At 45.0% G+C, this 18,765-nt stretch overlaps 1 protein-coding gene across 1 annotated transcript in view; it reads right to left on the bottom strand.

Moving 5' to 3' along the window:
- The window catches only part of wds (WD repeat-containing protein wds), a 107,742-nt gene extending 91,039 nt beyond the window's left edge, over positions 1–16,703 (bottom strand). The window contains exons 1-3 of the mRNA XM_055063838.2: positions 16,677–16,703; positions 13,596–13,691; positions 5,932–6,028 (exon numbers count right to left, since the gene is read on the bottom strand). Of these exons, the coding sequence (XP_054919813.1) occupies positions 5,932–6,028; positions 13,596–13,691; positions 16,677–16,703 (220 nt within the window). The remainder of the gene's footprint in view (positions 1–5,931; positions 6,029–13,595; positions 13,692–16,676) is intronic.
- Positions 16,704–18,765: the final 2,062 nt, after the last annotated feature.

The following is an 18,765-nucleotide window of genomic DNA, read 5'->3' as shown; positions in this document are numbered from 1 at the left end:
GACAGAGTTGTAAGGTGAGTTTCACTGCACATGTCCATTGTGCTGTCGTACCAAGAATATTATGAATAGAAAAACTTTAGAGCCCTATTTCATAATCTTTCAAGTTTGTCGCGAAAGTTTTTTTTTTTTTTTATAAGGAGCCCACACTGTACTTCCGTATTCTAGAATAGGTCTGACCAAGGTTTTATAGGTCGTTAGGGTTTCTAGGGTTTCTGCACAGAAACCCTAGTTTTTCAAATGCCTTGACGCATGCATTGGTAATGTAATTATCCCATTTTTTAAGTCTTGAGAGAATGTGACACCCAAGTATTTTACTTTGCCAACTTATGTAATAGTCAAGCCTTTAAGATTGTATGCAAATGATGAAGGTCATTTTTCTTGGTTAGGCTGATGAACGCTCTTTTAGACATTTCTTTCCATCCCCCACATATCGCACCATTGGGCAATGTTTTGTAAAGAAGAATTAAGCTTTAATTGGTCATCAATACTGCGTATTGTAGTATAAATGACAGTCATCTGCGGAAAGTTGCAATGTTACACCTGATTCTGCACAAGAAGAGATGTTAACGTAAATAAGAAATAATGATGGTCCTAAAACAGACCCTTGGGCTACACCGGACAAAACGTTTAGGCAGTCGGAATTTACATTGTTTAAAATTACATACTGGTTATGATTTGTTAAGTAAGCCGAGATCCATGCTATCACTTTGCTGTTAATGCCAATCGGTGCAAGCTTGGCCATTAATTTAGAATGAGGCATGCGATCGAATGCTTTCGTAAAGTCAAATATTGCGTCAGCTTGAAGTTTAGAACCAATTATGTCAGCGAAGTCACATGTTATTTCCGCAAGTTGCATTACTGTGGACAGCCCTCTATGGAAACAGGGCCATTTAGGGTACAGTATATTGCTAGATTCTAGGTAATCTACGATAGCTTTGTTGAGGATATGGTCCATTAATTCACTAGTAGTTAATAAGATGGGTTGATACGTTTTCACAATAAATTTGTTACCACTTTTATGAATCAAGATTATTCTAGCGCGCAGCCAATCTGTCGGAAGTGCCCCATTTTTCAATGAAAGCGTAAATATTTTTAACAAAAAAGAGGTAAGTTGCTCTTCATAACATCTGAGAAACACATTTGCGATTTTACCAGGACCCAGGGATTTCTTAACATCCAGTTGTAAGAGCAAGTTCAAGATGCCTTGTTCGGTTATCTAGATTTCCAGCATGGCTGAGTCACGTTCAACATGCAGGTCCTTGAACTGGGCATGCTTGAGTGAATACAGATTAAAAAAAGGAACTGAACGAGTTAACTATTGCATGCCTATTTTCAGTAACCATTCTGTTGCTTTCCATCTTACAGATTGGACTGTCCGGCTTAGCTAGAAACAAATTTTCTCGGTTGGGTTGTCATAAAATCTGTTAAGGTGCTTGAAAAAAAAAGTTATTTCTTGCTTGGCGTAACAGGCTTTTAAATTCTTGGTAGGACTGGTTTATTACAGCTGGATTGCATTTACACTTCTGCATTCTTTTCAGCTTCTGTTTCATATGAATAATTTCGCGCGTTATCCAAGGAGTTTCTTCATTTTGTCCGCTCACGTTTCGCAAGAATGCAAGATTTTTCACAGTGAAAATTGCAGCTTTCAATTTTAGCCACAAGTTGTCAACATCATTGGAAAGTTCAGCGTAAAAATCGTCTAACTTCATTTCCAGGTAATCAATGCTTTCATCGTTTGCTCTGCAATAATCTTTAATAAATATACGTGCATTTTCAGTGGTACTTTTTACCAGGCTAAGATCAGGAAATTGAATTAGAATCAGATTATGGTCAGAGATTTTACCTTCCACCATAACTTCAACACCTATTGAGCTGGAAATCAAAGCAAGGTCTTAGATATTAGAAACAAGCCGTTGGACGTATGTCGCTTGCTTTACTTGTTGAGATAAGGAAAAGCTTAGCACAGTATCAAAAAGTCGCTCGCAGCTGTTTGCCTCTCTATAGCTAGCGGTTAGGTTATCCCAGTCTATTCCTGCCAAGTTGAAATCACCAACAAGCACTAGCTTCGTCCGATCATGCATTTTCTTGAGGAGGTAGTTGTGCAATTCCTTAAGGTAAGCTTCAGATGCCCCAGGTCATCTGTATACTCCACCTATTAGTAGAGGTGTGGCTTGAAATGTGACAGTGCACCAGAGACTCTCGTGGTTAGGTGTGTGGTGTTCCTCTTGGAACATCAGACCATCCTCTATAGCGATGGCTACTCCGCCTCCACGACTATCACGGTCCTTGCAAATGAGGCCTTCTAGAATTATTTCTTAATTGTGGATACCGGGATGAAGCCACGTCTCGGTAATCACAAAAATATCAGGTGCGTAAGCCAGTAAAATTTCTTCTGGTTTATCCACGTTCTTCACTATGCTTCTAGCGTTGAAACACAACAAAGAAAATGATGGCATACTTTCCGGCATCATGCACTTGAACTTTTACCCTTGTGGCTAGCCGTATCGGAACGCGCCTGCTCCAGAGGTATCCTCTTTCCCACGTGCTTATCCCATGCGTACAGCATGTAATTTATTTCCAGTTTATTGAAAAGAAGCACAACCTTATCACCACCCTCTCGGTTAGGTTTTGAGGGTTCCCATAATTTCCTGCAAGTTTCACGAACTGCGAATAAAAAATCTTCTGATCCCGATATATTTGTGCCTTTGAGCTTTGAACAGCTGCGCAGAACTGCCATTTTTTCGGCAAAATAATAAAACCGTAATATGACGGGATGGTACCGATTAGTTAATCTTTTGCCAACACGATGGACGCGCTCCACGCTCTATACTTTTACTTTCAGCAAATGGTTAAAGATTTCGTTCTCAACTTATTTCCTCAAAGATGTGGGGCCTTCATTGTTATATTTTGGTATACCCTACATCGCAATGTTGTTACAGTGGCTTCTATTTTCTAAGTCGTCCATTTTACTGTATAATTGTGTGGCTTGCTTTTGAACCGTACTAACAGTTGCTTCACACTTTTCAACTTTTGTTTTACAGTCTGAGTGATGCAAGCGTGTTCTCGATAAGAAACAGGTGTTTTTGGACGCCTTTCATTCCGATTTGAAGTAAGTTTGGGAAGCCTTAATCTCACCCCCATCAAAATGCGGCCGCCGTGGCCGGGATTCGACCCCACGACCTCGTGCTCGGCAGCACAACACCATAGCCACTGAGCAAAGACGGCGGGTTTCACACAGAAAAGCGGAACTGAACAGCGCACGAGTGCAACTGCCATGCTTTCTGTGTGAAGTTGCCAGCAATTCATCGCGCTATAAAAATTAGCAGCGTCTACATCTTGCACTTATGGAAACGGTTATATGCTCATCGGATGGCGCACTTTGAGTCCTCCACTGGGATCAATTGAATGGCTCTTATGGCTAAAAAGTTAATTAGCATAAATAGATAGTTACGTCTTATTACTGTATTGTGTCATTTTCAAATGTACGACTAGATGGTAAGTGATTAATAAGAAATTAATTGATCTCATCTTCTCTAGATTAAAGAAAATTTGAATGCATTTCATGAAAGCACCCGGCGTGTGCATGTGTAATCCCTGGCTGAAGCACAAATAAATTTGTTACGTTTTTTAATGTGGGCTGCTTCTCTCTTCTCACGCACGCATGCACAGGTATTATTATGCAGTGATTTCGTTGCATCAACACTTTGCTGGGCAGCCATGGTGATACTAGGGACTAGTACGACTTAAGCATAATGGAAAAGATCGACAAAGCAAGCCTAGCTCCAAATGCATGAAGGAAAGCAGTAGTAGGGCGGAGATATAGATTAAAAATCTTAACCTTATTAATCAGACCCATCTTGAATTTGTGCATTTGCGTACATCACAAAAAATAAAGAGTAACAACTTAATTTTGTACATAAAAGTTAGCCAAATGTAACATGTTGCACTGTATGTGAAAAAGACACTAAAGGCAAATATTAAGTTAACGTGAACTATTAAAATCACAGAATGCTCGCAGTGCTTGTTTCATGCTAAAAAAAAGTTAGTTTAGGAGAAAATCACGTCTGAAGGAACCGCATACCTTTAGCAAAATTCATATCGCCTGTTCTCAAGTGGGGAGTGGTGACACTGCATACGCCATCACTGCCCTTTACTGCCGTCGGCGAGTAAAAGGGCGCCCGACAGACGGCACCACGTTTTTCGAGCAAAATGCAAACGCAAAGCCAGCACAGAGAAACCGAGGTGAAGCCTCGGTTTCTCCATGCTGGCTTCGTCGCTGCAACTGCTCTCGGTCAAGTGGCGTAGACCGTTCAGGCATCCCATGACCTCACATGGACATGGCGTTCTCTGCTACTTGCAGTTTATGTGGGCTTCCTGCGCCAGGAGAACCAGCGCTGCCCTACATGATAATGAAGCTACTAAAAGTCGAAAGCACGGGCGGCGTGGAGTCGAGCGAAAACGAACGCTTTCGATCACCCATGTCGTTGTCAAGGTAACGTCAATGAGTTCTCTCTTCTAAAAATTGAATATAAGTAGACAAGTAGCATTTTATTCCGTCATATAATGCAATGAAATTCTCTTTTTATTATGGGTGGTTTAGTACTGGTGACAGAATTATAATGAGGCATGCCTACATCATTGGGCTAGTACTTGAATGTCCTAAAGGAGTCTCAAATCATGTCCTGAATCTACCTCGATTTATCAATAACTAAAGCTCTGTTTGCAATAATATTGACACCTCAGACATTCTCAAGCATTAATCTGTCACTTTCTTACAGAAAAATAAGGAGGAGTGCCTACGTCTTCAGTCTAATACATGAATGGCCCATGGGAGTCTCAAATCGCATCCTTATTTGCACCAATTTCTCGGTTACTAAAGCTCTGTTCGGAATAATACTGACACCTCAGACATTCTCTAGCACTAATCTATCCCTTTAGCTTGACTTAATATTTGCCATTAGTGTTCCTCGAAGCAAAGCTTTACACAAGCAGTACACTAAACACAATTCTGTCTCGCATGGATGTGGCAATGTCACGAGGGAACAATGCCGATGATGAGGCACACAGCACCAGCAACAACTGATATGCAAATTCTGGGGGATTGGCCAAGGATGGGTAGTGCAAGAAAGATAACCAACCCACATGTGAAGCGGTTAAATGAATGCCATGCAGCTGATTATATGGTGTGATATTTAATTTCTGGAATTTTTAAAGATCCCCTGTGGCAGATAGCATAATTCTTGTCCTTGAGCTGGATTATTCAAAAAGGCGTACATTACTAGCACAAGCAATTAAAACCCATATTCAACAAATTAACACAAATGCACTAATTAACTTCTCAATCAATTACTTTATGGCACATATTGCAAGTTATGAATTGTAGCCACGGAGTTCGCAATATGTATCCACTTGAAATAACTCTCCAGGATGGCACCAGTTTCGAGAGATTTCTCAAAGTGTGGGACAATACATGGGCACCCCAGTTGCTTTCGTGCTTCAATGCACGAGGGCGTTTTGTTAAAAAAAGTAAGTGGAATGAGACTGCATTCTTGTGGCAAGTTTGATGGTGCATCTTTCCAAACTGGAGTCATTCTGGAAATTCATTCTAAGTGGACACGCCTTGCAAACTCACTGACTGCAATTAGTAAATTGCAATATTTGTTAAGTAACTAATGAAGTTAATTAGTGCACTTTCTCAATTAGTTCAATATGTGTTTCGATTTCTCATGTAAGTAATGTCTGCCTCTCTGAATAATCCAGCTCAAGGACTAGAATTGTGTTTGCTATCTGCAACAGCCGATTTTTAAAAATACCGTAAAACTTAAATATGATAACCCAGCTGCACCATAGCGATCACTTGTCTGTCAGTGAAAGACAGCAAAAGAGATGCCAACGCCTTTGACACAACAGTGTCATTCCTTAGAAACTCACAAGAACTGGCAAGCCACTCTCCATTGGGGCTGAACTTCACTGAAGAGACAGCTTTGGTGTGGCCAGCAAGTGTAAACTTCAGGGAGTAATTGGGTTTCTGCAAAACAGAATGCAGTCTCATCACAAATGCCACATGGCAGTAGTTGCACATTCTCGTGAATTGTCTAATTCTAAAAAAAGTATCTGAACTTAATTCTAACCATCCAGCTTTAGCGATATCTTTCACAGTGTAAAGAAATGTTCTCACTATGTGCAATCGCTTCAGCATTTCTGATAAGGTGAATTAGTGAAACAATTCACAACTGTTACTAAATAGCGGGAAGGTCCCAGCTAACTTTAACCAAGGTTTAAAAATATGTCAAAGCACTGCAGGAGGACACAACCAAATGCATGCTCCTGGCTATTGTGTGGAGAAAGTTGCACTATTTTTTCTATTCTGTTTAATTGCATAATTAGTCATTGTTAACTAACTTGGCAACTATTAGCTTTAAAAGAGTATTGACACAAAAATTTTCCATCTTGTTTTTTCTGTTGTAATAAGTAGCTAATGACCCCGTAATTACGGCGTAAAACCTAATTTGCTTCACAGCACGACAGGTAATTATTTAGAGTCTTGTTAGTAGCAACCAGCCCAAGTTTCATTTTCAGAGAGCAACAAGAGGGGACATTAGGTTTGTAAACACAGCTGGACACATGACCACAAAATACTGACGAGCACGCTGGCGCGCGAGCTTCGTGTTGCTAGTTACGTGCTTTGCGATGTCATCATCATTGTTGTCCTCGCTTTAGTCTAGTGGTGACGATTTCCTGCAGACAGAAGTCGCCGTCGTGTTGGACGTGGCCAACTACTTTCGATTTGACCCGCTACAAAGCAGAGACTCGAAAATTGCAGCCAGAGATGGCTATCAATATGAGTACGTGCTGCTGCAAGTAGTGCGAACCTGTCGTCATGGGCGCTTTGGGAATAAACATATTCCAGAGCAGAACACAAGGCAGGGTAAATAGTCTGCACAGCACCGGGCTTGGGGTACTTAGTCCTGGTGGAGGATCATCGGACTGCACTAAGCTCGGCAGGTTTTGTTTATAGCAGGCATGCTCGAAATGAAGCAAGCAAAACTGGCTGCACTTCAGCGGGGTCCATTCTGAGCGTCCAGCGGTGCGCACAAACTCTGTCGACTTCTGCCGCTCGACACCGACGGTAGCGAACTAGCAAGCCAGGCGAAATGGCAATTGCTGGGAAACAATATCTGCCTCGTGCCCTGCTGCTCTGAGCCGGACAAGTGGCGCTATCTACGGAGAGTGGCAGCCCACAGCATCCATTCAAGGTGCGTGCAGACGACCACCGTGGAAGAGATTTTCAACACAGCGCGACCCAATGAAAACTGCAACACACAGCCAAAGAGGGGCTCATCAGTGTACTGTCGTGCGAACTGCCACAACAATTACAGAAGCACCACCGAGAAGTTGCCAAAGGTGGAGTTCTACAAATTTTCATGGAAGCGGTGCACAAGTGACAGGAGGGAATGTTGGATCAGGGCTCTACGACGTACAAGGTAAATAACAGTTCTCTTTCTTCGCGAGCACTGGGGTGCTGTTTTGTAGCAATGCCTTTTCCAATGCTAATGACTTCTTGTGCTATGTCAGTGGTCAGGGCTAGGCTCCACCCGTTATCAACAGGACCAGCTGGCAGTCAGTCAACTGAGAATCAAATGGAAGGCAACACTACAAAATAGCGCCCTGCTTTTGTTTCTTCAGATAAATTTTTCGTCATAACACCTTGCTTTCTTTTAGGCCTGAGGAAGAGTTGTGGCAACCTGTGCAAGGCCAGACACTCATATGCAACGCACACTTCGCCTAACTTCTTCGACACAATGATGATATCACACTTGCCGTGGCACACTGGCCACGAGTTGACACACGTGGCCAAGGTTGAGGCAACATTGTTATTTGTAGCACAGCCATATGGGTTAGGTACATTTCAGTGTCTCCCATGATGCCACTCCGTCCACTCACATAATCGAGCTAGTGCATTGCCAAACACTGCGTCGAAGACCATCTTGGTGCGAGACCATCTTGTCTTCCCTTTTCGCGTGCATTGGGAGAACACAGCAGAAAAGCACTCGCATTGCCGTAGCAGCTGTCACCTCATCAATAGCTCCAACATGAAAAAATATTAACGAATGCAAGAGTCATGGTCCTACCTGCGGTGAGCATGTAAGCAAAAAATAATCGCCAGAATGTCAGAGCCTCCTAGGTAATCGAACAAAGCCACGCACAACGAATGAAAGACTGCTGCCGGTTGTGCCATTGCTCGATGCGGTCGTCGAAAAAATTCAAAAGCATAGAGAGAGGGTGTCCAAGAAGGCAGCGAAAGCATCAAGTGCATTGCGAGCGGGGAGTTGTCGAGCCTAGTTGAAGGATGGTGCTAGTCGTTTTGTTTGCCACGGAAGCAGCAGAGTAACCGAAGTGCTCTGTCTCTCGTGTTAGCGTATTGGTAGCGTCTGCGAGTAAACGTACTCAAACTTCTCTGCTAGGCCTCAGGGTGGTGCTGGTGGTAGTGTCAGCATACCAGTGTACAAGGCGGACAGGGCTAGCTAGCTGGCTGTCAGATCCGGAGCCGATGGCCCTTGCGATGCGTCAACAGCTAGTGATAAAGCGGATATATTCATCATCAATGTCTGCACAATTATGTCGCTTATAAGTGACAATACAATTAGTTTTTTCCATCGCCGTAGGCAGCGATGAGAAAACACGCTAGCCAGGCGAGCCACTTCATAGACGATTGCTGCGGCAGCTGCGCTGACCACTTGCGAGTTGAAATCACACCAACGATTTACTATTTCGCACAACGTTTATAACCGGCACACTTTCAACGTCACTTTATTCTACGAGTTATTTCATGTCAGAAACGAATTGTAACAGATTTTTGTGCCACTGTCAGCGGCGAAAGAGGTCAGCATCTCAACCAGGAAGAAAAACAAGGGACGATCGGAGCGGCGAGGAACTTGCTCGCCGGCCCTGCCCCGCCAGGTCTGCCACATGGCCATGATGTACATGCTAGCTGCGGTGTCATTGGCTGCGGCCATCCGACCGATGCACCAGTTGTGCAACCCAGTGCAACCCCACCAAGCTTGTCTTGCCTCCAATCCTTGGAGCGTTGACACTGTCAAAACAACAACAGCGCACCGCCAGCAGTGGTAATCGAAACGTCAGTGAAGCCTTTATATTGTACAGTTTATTTGTAACGATTCAAATAAATACATACTGAAAAACACTGCTGTTTTAATCTTTAGAACCTTCAGAAGCAAATTCAGTTTGAACACTGAGAAGTTTTATATCATAGCACACTTCTGGAATGGGTAACAGCCAGGGAGAGTATGCAGTGTGGTGGAGCAGGACACGAACAGTCACGACAGAAATCTCGCTCATGAAAGTTACAAGGTTATGCTCAAATCGAGCTGCATTTTGCTGAATATAGGGAATGAAGTGGTGCAACATCTTCAACTGCAACAGGGCATGAATTTAAGCCCCCATACCTTGATAGCAACAGCAACAGCTCCATGTGATTGCATGTATCTCTTCATTCAGTGGCTCATGCTTCAAATGCTTATGCACATTACACGTATATCTTCTGAAACACCACTTGCATGCTTTTTATTTCTTGTAAACATCGATGGCTGTCATAATAAAGCAGTTTACTTGCCGTAAGCTTGTGCGATTAGTGCTGTGATTTCGCTTGGCCTACGCGCCAGCACCAACGTTTAACAGTGAATGCACAAGCCACTTCCAAATGTCAAATAAGAAATATAAGAAATAAGAACAGACCATGGGCTCTCCGGTGCCTTCCGGCTATGCAAGTGCCTGTCCTCACTTCTGTGCAGTGAGGACGGGCACTTGCCTTCTGCAGTACAATGCCTTCTGACTAGACATGCACATTATCACACTGAATCGCTTCTTCCACCGGTTGATATATATGCTTGAGGCCTTGAAGTTGCCAAGGTTCGGGTTTCCAGCAATTCCCAGCGCTTCCTCTGTTAGGAGCCGGTTACTGACGGCGCACCCAGCACCTCGTCCCGTTTGAAGGTAATCAAAGAAGGCGTCGTCCAATTCTTCAATGAAGACTGTGAAGACAATCTGTGAGCTTGCGCTTCATCTTCTGCTTGCCGTAGTTGGTGTTTTAGGGCGTCATACTTGGAGTCCCACTCACAGATTCTTTTTCTGTCTATCTTGAAATGCTGAGAGCTGCTGCCCACATTCTTTCCCGATGCACAGTGCCACTCAATGACTTGGGACTTGGGCAACGGTGTAGGAGAGCATTGTGCGGCTAGCAGATTGCACGAGAAGTGTGGGAACAGCGGCTGCATGCATGCTCTATCAAGATGTCTCTCACAACATCCCTACAACTAGTGGCTTTTCTTTCAAGGGCTGTTCCTTGCCACTCTGCATTATCTTCACCCTAAGTGGTCTTTACCTTTCCACCGCATGGAAACGAATATCCCCATCATCGTCCCTAGCGGTCTTGTAGCGACCGCAGTGGGGCGAATATTTCGGCTGATGCTGCCGCTTTGGAGGAGGTAGACACTTAACATATAATTTTCGGAATTCTGAAGTTTTGGAAATGTTAATACTGGCCGCTTCCGCAATATTTCGCAGTATATATTACACGAACAAGATCACATTGAGGAGATACCTGGACAAAACAAGCGGGCAACAGCAACAGTACATGCCGTCGATCGTCTGCTGTGCAAAACGCCTTGCAAGCATCATTGAGCTTTCGATACCCATTAAACTTTCTAAGCAACTACAAATTATTCAGACAACACCTGTCATTTTTTAAAATTTAAATTATAAGTGAAGAATAATGAAAACATCTAGTATTACTAAGCAAACACTTTTCTGTTATCAGTGCAACCACCGTTAGAATCCAGGTGCCGTTAGCATCGCCTGCAAAAATACGGATATGTCGCAGGCCTGGCCCCACCCAGCGAGTTGGGTCTTGCATGCTGTCGAGTGTAGCGTGCATCACTATACCCAACCCTGAATGTGTTGGGCGCAAGTCCATGACACAGTCTACAGGGGGCATTCTGCTGCACTCGCACTTCCTGCACGGTCAGTGCAGCCCAGTCAAGCAGATAGTGCGACAAGTCGTCCATTGGACACAACAAAAACTGTTGCAGCGACACGGGGAGCGCCCCATTACAAGCAACTGAGAAGGAGAGCACATGCATGGTAGCCAAGCTAAACTCGTGACATAGCATTGTGCGGTTATTTACAGCATAAAGTTTCTCACTACATTACCTACAGTTGGAATCCGGTGCTGCTGCACAGTTGTCTGCACGTGAATGCCGGTATATGGTGACTTCGGATTGGAATTGCTTTCGGAGAGCCAGGACACCTTGAAGATGTGCCTGGCTAGCACCATTTTGTGTCGCTACTAGCTGTTTTAAATTTATTATTACACAAAAGCATGTTTTGTTTAATTATGAGGACTTGTGATTGCATGTAAAATTATATGAAACAAAAAGTACCAGTGGTCTGCTAAAGTTGGACAACAGATTACAACACTCGTGCTCGCTTTGGAACAATTTGTTGTCTGTTCTTGCTTTTCTTCGCTTGATTATGCATTGCAGGTGAGTAAACTTCACTGAACGATGCAATACGGGTGAATGGAAACCTTTTATCAAGATTTTGTTACAATTCATTATCCGTGTAGCCATATCCACGTTTTAGACAAAGCCTCATACAACACCAGCCAACACAAGCCTGGCACACCCATATATCGTCATTCCCATGACGGCACAGTGCCTGTTGAAAAGCTCACTTAGATGGTGACACCAGATTTTCCTCCAGGTAACATAGTCAGAAACTCAACGGTTTACAAACCCATTCTGTTGATGTCAGTGTTGCAAATTGCTGCACACACATACTTTAAAATATGATTTTAAATATGTTAAACTATATTCACCATTGATATTTTGTAGAAAATGTGTGTGTGTCAATATAAATCAATCTCGCAAGCTATCTCAAGCACAAAATTTGGTGTCAGTACTCCTTTAAGACAAAACTTAATAGGAAAGTTGTACAGCATTCTATAAAAAACATCCATTTCAGCAGCTCTGAGCTTTCCACTTGTTACATAATCTTAAAGAAAGCCCGTGAAGTATTCAAACAAGCACGTGACGCAGTGGTTATGAGCAAACAGTGCATTTAGCCTGGTGCTTAAAGAAGTGACACGATGAAGGCATTGGTTGTGCGATTTATGTCAGTCATCCCTTCATGGCAACAAACGACACCAAATGCGCTGTTCGTTCACAGATGGCACATTTGAGAGCAATGCAGTGCACAAGCAGGTATGTCAGATGCTTTTATTTTTTTACAGCGAAGCTGTCTATGGCTAGGATCTGGCGGATCGCATCCAAGTGTAGACCAACAATTTTCCATACGTGGTCAGATCCCAAAGATAGTGCAATGCTGGGCCGACCCACGGTGGAGGTGAAGCAGGCATTAAGCACTCCCCATACGTGGGCCGATCCCCAGTAGAATACCGAGCCGACGCGCGGGGTAGGTTCAGTTTGCCATTAAGGGGCCCACATACACAGCTTCACTGGTCATCCTTCTTCACAGAGTGCAAGGGCACTGCATTTTTTTTTTCGTATTTTGCGAGCTTCCTTTAGAATACAACAAAAATTATTGCATAATAAATAGGAAGCTCAAAGCTGCTAACTTGCATGTTTATTCCTAGAGCGCTGCACAGCTTCCTTATAGGAAGTCTGCACTCAAGTTAATATATACTTGCAAAGCTTGTTAATTTGTCTCAATTAATTATGCAATTAAGCAGAACACAAAAATAGTACGAGTTGCTCCCTACAATAGCCAGCAACATGCATTTGTCTTCCTACAGTGCTTCTGCATAACTTGAAATCTTGGCTAAAGTTAGCTGGGACACCCTGTCTTGTCACACGTGCGTACAAACAACATACTACACGTACACCAAAGATGGGTGCTCAATAAATCATATTCTGAGTTATGCAGTGTGGTGGACAGCTCACATATACAACAGTCTCTGTTCTGTTTGATAAAATAGGCTTCCCGTGCAAGTCTTCAAGAGGTGTCACCACTCTTGCCTAGAATGCTTGTCTCCGAGAATCGAGTCTCACAGTAACATGGGCCCTTGTCTTGCTTACTTTTTGCCCATGCTCCCACAAGCGATCAGTCACACTATGTTTGGTTAGGCTAATACGCACCTTACACTGCAAGTAATGGCAATGGTACACCTCTGGAACACTTGATGAAAGGCTTCTCATGCCAATATTTTCCACAGTAAATTCGAAGGCACAGCTCAGAAAGCTCTGTCAGGTGCAGAAAAGCAGACCAGAATGGTTGGCAACCTGTTTATGGTTGTGCGACCCACCCTGTGATATACCCCTTAACTTTGGGCAGAGGCCCAAAGTGCTCCATACTTTATGTTTTGCAGTAGTGTCCTGCATTGACGACCAACAAAGGGAAGCCAGCGGCCAATAAGCGGCCAGTAAAGCTAGAATGCATTTGTTGAGAGCATGATTTGCTGAGAGTTCATTTTAAGCAGTGCATGGCTCTTTCACCATGCGTGCACCACGGCTGAACACCTCTTCTGCCACCCAGCGAGTCTTGTGAAGCAGCCTCACCAGTTTGGCAGCTGCCGAGGGGTCCCCAGGTTTGGAACCCCCCAGACTAGATGAGCTCGATTGCGCCGTTTCTGTGAGTAGGCTGCCACTCCTGTCCTGCAGAATAAAACAATGGGCACCTTGGTCTGTGATCCACTTTCCCACTATGTATGCCACTTGTTGGGTGAAGTAATTCAGAGACCCAAAACAAACTAAGGGTTCAATTTCGTGTCAGTTACGACAAAGGTTAATTGGAATTTAGTAGCAAAATTAAATTATGGGGTTTTACGTGCCAAAACCAATTTCCGATTATGAGGCACGCCATAGTGAAGGACTCCGGAAATTTTGACCACCTGGGGTTCTTTAACGTGCACCTAAATCTAAGTACACGAGTGTTTTCGCATCTCGCCTCCATCGAAATGCGGCCGCCGTGGCCGGGATTCGATCCCGCGACCTCGTGCTCAGCACCCTAACACCATAGCCACTGAGCAACCACGGCTGGTTTAGTAGCAAAATGGAGGACCACATATTTTGCAGCTATTGCGGTCAACTGTCTTGTGCCCGGGCCAATGCCTCCTTTACTAGATGCCTGCCGTGTCGCTAGTCTTCCCATTGGAGCGGAGGTTCCCGTAGTTCAGGGTAGTCGCGGAGAGACGGCGCTCGCAGCCGACCCACTTCCTGTTGCGTAGGAAGTGACGATTACTAGGCTGGCGCGCGCTTGACCAATGGCTTGACGAGAGACCGCGGGTCCTGTGCCTCCGGGATCGCAACAGACGCCGCTAAAATCTCGGAGGCAGGGATACGTGATTTAGGTTTGCAGCCGACCCGGGTTAACCCGGGTGGGGAAGAGTAAAGAGGAAAGGGGCAGGAACCAGCTTCTCGGCTCACGCGGCATGCATCTAGTAAAGGAGGCATTGCCTGGGCATAGCGAGGAGCTCTGGCAACCTTGAGGCCTCCCCATGCACTTGCATAGCTTTGCCAGGGCTACACGCAAGAGAGGGAGGGCAGCTCCAAAGCATAGGATGCCCAGTGAATGTTACTTCAAACCCTATGCAAAGCAAATGCAGCTGCTTGGACTGTAGCAAATAAAAACTGGAATGGAGTCATCATAGCAGTGACATACAAGCATACTCAAGAGTTACAGTGGCCCATCAGCATGCCTACATTCATCAGGATGCAAGGATTCTGTTCTAATTATTTTCATGTAACTCATCAAATGGCTGATCCTGGCTACAGCCAATCATAAAGGGAAATAATTCCTACAAAATATGGCCCCGAATGTTTAGAAACTTGCGCTCACAAATTGAATAATGTTTTCAATATGCTCCCCAAGCTGTCAACTTAGCTATGTTAAATGTGTCCAGACACGCCCTGCGAAATTGGTATCAAACCACAAGTCACGCAAATTACGATTTTCTGGTCTGTGTTGGAGGAGCTATACCAATCAGCTGCAACACTTAAGCATGCTGTGTGCTAAAACAATACCTGTGTTGTACTTGGCAAGAAAGGCAAGTAACCACGACCAGTGTTCATTGCACTGCAAGAAGCAGTGACCCCTCTGTCAGCTTTGCAGTGTAGTCAAAGGTAAAACGGACGGCCAACAAAAACATAAGAAAGGATGTTTCGGCTTCCATACAGGGGCCTTGTTCACAATGAAAGCCTCGTTTTCTGTGCTCATTCATCTAACAAGTCAATTATTTATTGTGCCTAGCATGCCTTTCTGTCACAGCCACTTCTGGTGGAAAATACATTTTGCTCATAACAATAGTAAACTGGACGAGTTGATGCTGAATCATTTTTTAATGACACAGAAGCACTGTTAGCACTTTGTTCAGTGTAGATGCTACCCTTCAAACATGATATGGTCAAATACTGTATCAGGTAATCCTGTGGCCTCAGTAGTGTGTCTTATATGTGTCGTACTGCTCCTGCCCCAAGTTTTGCTTTCGTTTCAATTTTGTTGTGGCCTGCAGTACAAAACAGGTTCACAAAGAGAATGTCCAGGATGGATATTCGGCGAGTCTCCATCCGTAGTTTTTGGCCATAGCAACACAGAATGCAGACAAGCCTCACTTGCAGCTCGACTTTTCAAAGTGAAGCTTGCCGCAGTACCAGGTTGTCACCGCTCTAACAACAAAAATACACTATGCAACAGCTACTGCAAAATTCGTAACTATAGTAACAGCGTTTGGGCCGGCCAAACGCTGTCCGTTTATGCGACGGCTACCTCAGTTCGAGGCATACAACTACAGTTACCAATATGGTTTATTTAATAACCTCAGGGGACAAACTTGAAGTGAGCGTAGCACTGGTGTCAACAAAAAAGATATGAACTGCAGTTACCAGCTTTGCTTACTCCAGTTCTGCACAATGCTGACAGCAATGCGTTTCAATGCATATTCTGAGTCCTTATTTAGCGAAAATGGCGCAAGGTCGAGAGCTTCTAGCAAAACGTTACGCTTCGAGTACTTCAATTTTGCAACAAGAATTATTGGTTAGCAAATATTAAATGTATAATGATGTGCCGTAATCGCTGTAACACGCTTGGTACAGTGCGGAGTACGTTTGCACACCAACAAATGAAAACTATCAATTTAACGAGGCCCAAGAGGAGTAGAGGCGAAAATGCGCGCTCATCGCTACAAGTCAAAACACTGCACGCACTGTGAAGCCACGCTAGCAGCGTCGGCGACGACTCGTGTTATTCACATAGGTGCCTCCGAAAGGCTCGCTCGTTTTCCGCTTGACACACTCACCGAGTGGCGAGTCCCGTGCGAAGAATGCGTTCCTCAGCGTGCCCGGGGTGGATAGCAAGCAAGTCGGTCTGCGATCACATCGCAGTCCCGCTCCGACCGCGGGCTTTCTGTCGTTCCCTGCGCTCGTGGCGAAAGCGCGAATGCCTGCAAAAAGCGTTACTTGCCCGAACAGCTGCAAGGAGACCGTTTGCAACACGGACTGCTCGGAACAGCTCGTGGAGTTGGCCTCGTGGTGTCACGCGACTAGTGCACCAAACATCCGTGTGGTTTGTTTCGCGATGCCGAAAGTGGCGCTACGATCGAATCCTCCCTAAAATGCTTCGATGAAGCGCGCCGCCGTACAGACTGGAGACACTGCCTTCATGACCGCCATATTGGCGCGAACGCAGATACGGCAGGCAATGGAGCGTCGGCCGATATTCTTGTTTAGCATACGCTTGCGCCAACAAATTCAGGTGCATAAACTTCTTGCACATTTACTCGCGATCCTAAGCGCTTCTTGCACACAGAAATAAAATAGCGTATGCTTGCATGCATAGATCTCAGAGGAAATGTCTACTGTACAGCTTGGTCCGCGTTGGCCAACCGAGATGCTTAAACCGTTGAATTACTTGACTAAATTGACTGCTTTATAAAGGAACGCCTTTCGGTGCTGTCGGGCCTGAGAGTTTATAAGGAGCATAACATGCAGTAGGCTTCAATTGTGTCTCTTGCTACAAATCAGCAACCAGTTGACGTTGAGTTGAGGCTCCTAAAAGAAACACTTTATTAGGCTGGCCTGCGCCTACTAAGAACTGCACAACTTCGGGGCAGCAAAAGCAGCAAATGTGCTCGGCTGTCATCGATGAACAGTGCCCGCCACTCTCGGCCGAGCTCAATTTAAAGCCGGTAAGGAAACTTCGAGATAACATGCTAAAGACAACGACAAAATTCTGGAACCCGCATAGTCGTGCGTGGATCGGATCAATCGAGATAAATCTGGTCGCATCTCGCGTCACAAAAAAACTGATAATTCAACGTGCCGGCCGTTTTAAGAATGATCAAACAAACAAAAGCAAGTTTCGCGGCCTCATTCTAACCACACAGGGCTGGTACCTACAAGCGGACAGGTGCATACTTTTCTCCTTCCTTATCCCGTGGAAAGCCAAAACAGCGCATGCCTTTCGTTGTCGAGCCGGCACACAGTGGTACACAGTACCCTGGCATGCTAGTCTTTGTACGACGGCGCTCTACATCGAGGCGCCCTAATCCTACCCATATTGGGGATGAGGACTTACGGAGTCTCCATCTGTCGGAAGCGCCTCCCTTGCGTGGTATGAGGGATCACGCGGCGCGCTCCTCACAGGTTTCGCTTACGGCGCTCAATAAAAACACCACGCGGCAGCCCTCCTGGACATTTCTGTAAGTACTCGCAAAACGAGGGAAGTTTTATTTTACTGTCGAAAGAATGATCATGGTCAAACTGAAAGCAGAGAATCGTTGACAGACGCTCTTTGCCGAATACGTACAGTGAGTGCCACTGCGCGCGGTCGCCGCGATGGAGTCTCCCGAACCGGCTTCTTGCGTGAAAGGTAGGCAAACGCTGAGAGAAAACCATGTGAAATATGCTCTTTTAGTGGGCTGTCTGTATAACTAAATCGAGTATAACAGAATGAGGCCTCAGTGCAACGATCGCACGGGTTCGCGGTGACCGACAGCGTGCCTGCATCCATGTACGCGCACAATGTTTCCCTTTCGCATCGTGCCGCGGGCTTTACGCAGCAGCACATGAGCATTTGACAGCACGCAAGCAACAAGTGTTGCGTGGAAACTATCGGAGCTGTTCAAAAATAATTTCGTTATAACTACGGACTTCGACAACTATCAGGGCGACTTGGGATGTTCCGTCGCGATGATAGAATCTTTTTTTTTTTTTCTAGTCTTGGACGTTTAAATACCATTATTTCTCAAGTTGCCTCGTACTGTATGTTTATCGGTCTTCTCAGGCAGCAATTACCCACTGCTTCGTTTTTTTAATGCAGTACATTTCATTGTTTGGTGCTACACAAGCGTGAGCATGCCATGCCTCTCTTTATGTGCTTTTTATGGTTCTCTTTCCATTACTGTGAACTTGCCAGTATCTAGCATCAAAAAGTTCATAGACCAAAACTTCATGACATTAGCCGGGCAGCGCGCGGGCAAGCGTCTCAGTGCGCGCTTTGTGCTACTCACGGAACATCGCAGCCCCGACGCCGTAGCAGAAATCTTCCTCGCGTGTGTGCTTGCTGCACACTCGAGTTGTAGCCGATGGGTGTCTGACGAGCCAAGCTTCACGCAGCTTCTTGTCCTGCGGCTACGTGTGAATAAGGCTGACACCGGGCTCCGTTGCGTACGTCCGGCACTGCGGCACCGAGCAGTAGCCTACTATGCTGCATGCCTCCAAAGGTAGCCACTAC

The sequence above is a fragment of the Dermacentor andersoni genome, chromosome 1 (assembly GCF_023375885.2).
Source record: "Dermacentor andersoni chromosome 1, qqDerAnde1_hic_scaffold, whole genome shotgun sequence".
NCBI lineage: Eukaryota > Metazoa > Arthropoda > Arachnida > Ixodida > Ixodidae > Dermacentor > Dermacentor andersoni.
This window is presented reverse-complemented; position numbering and strand designations above follow the sequence as displayed.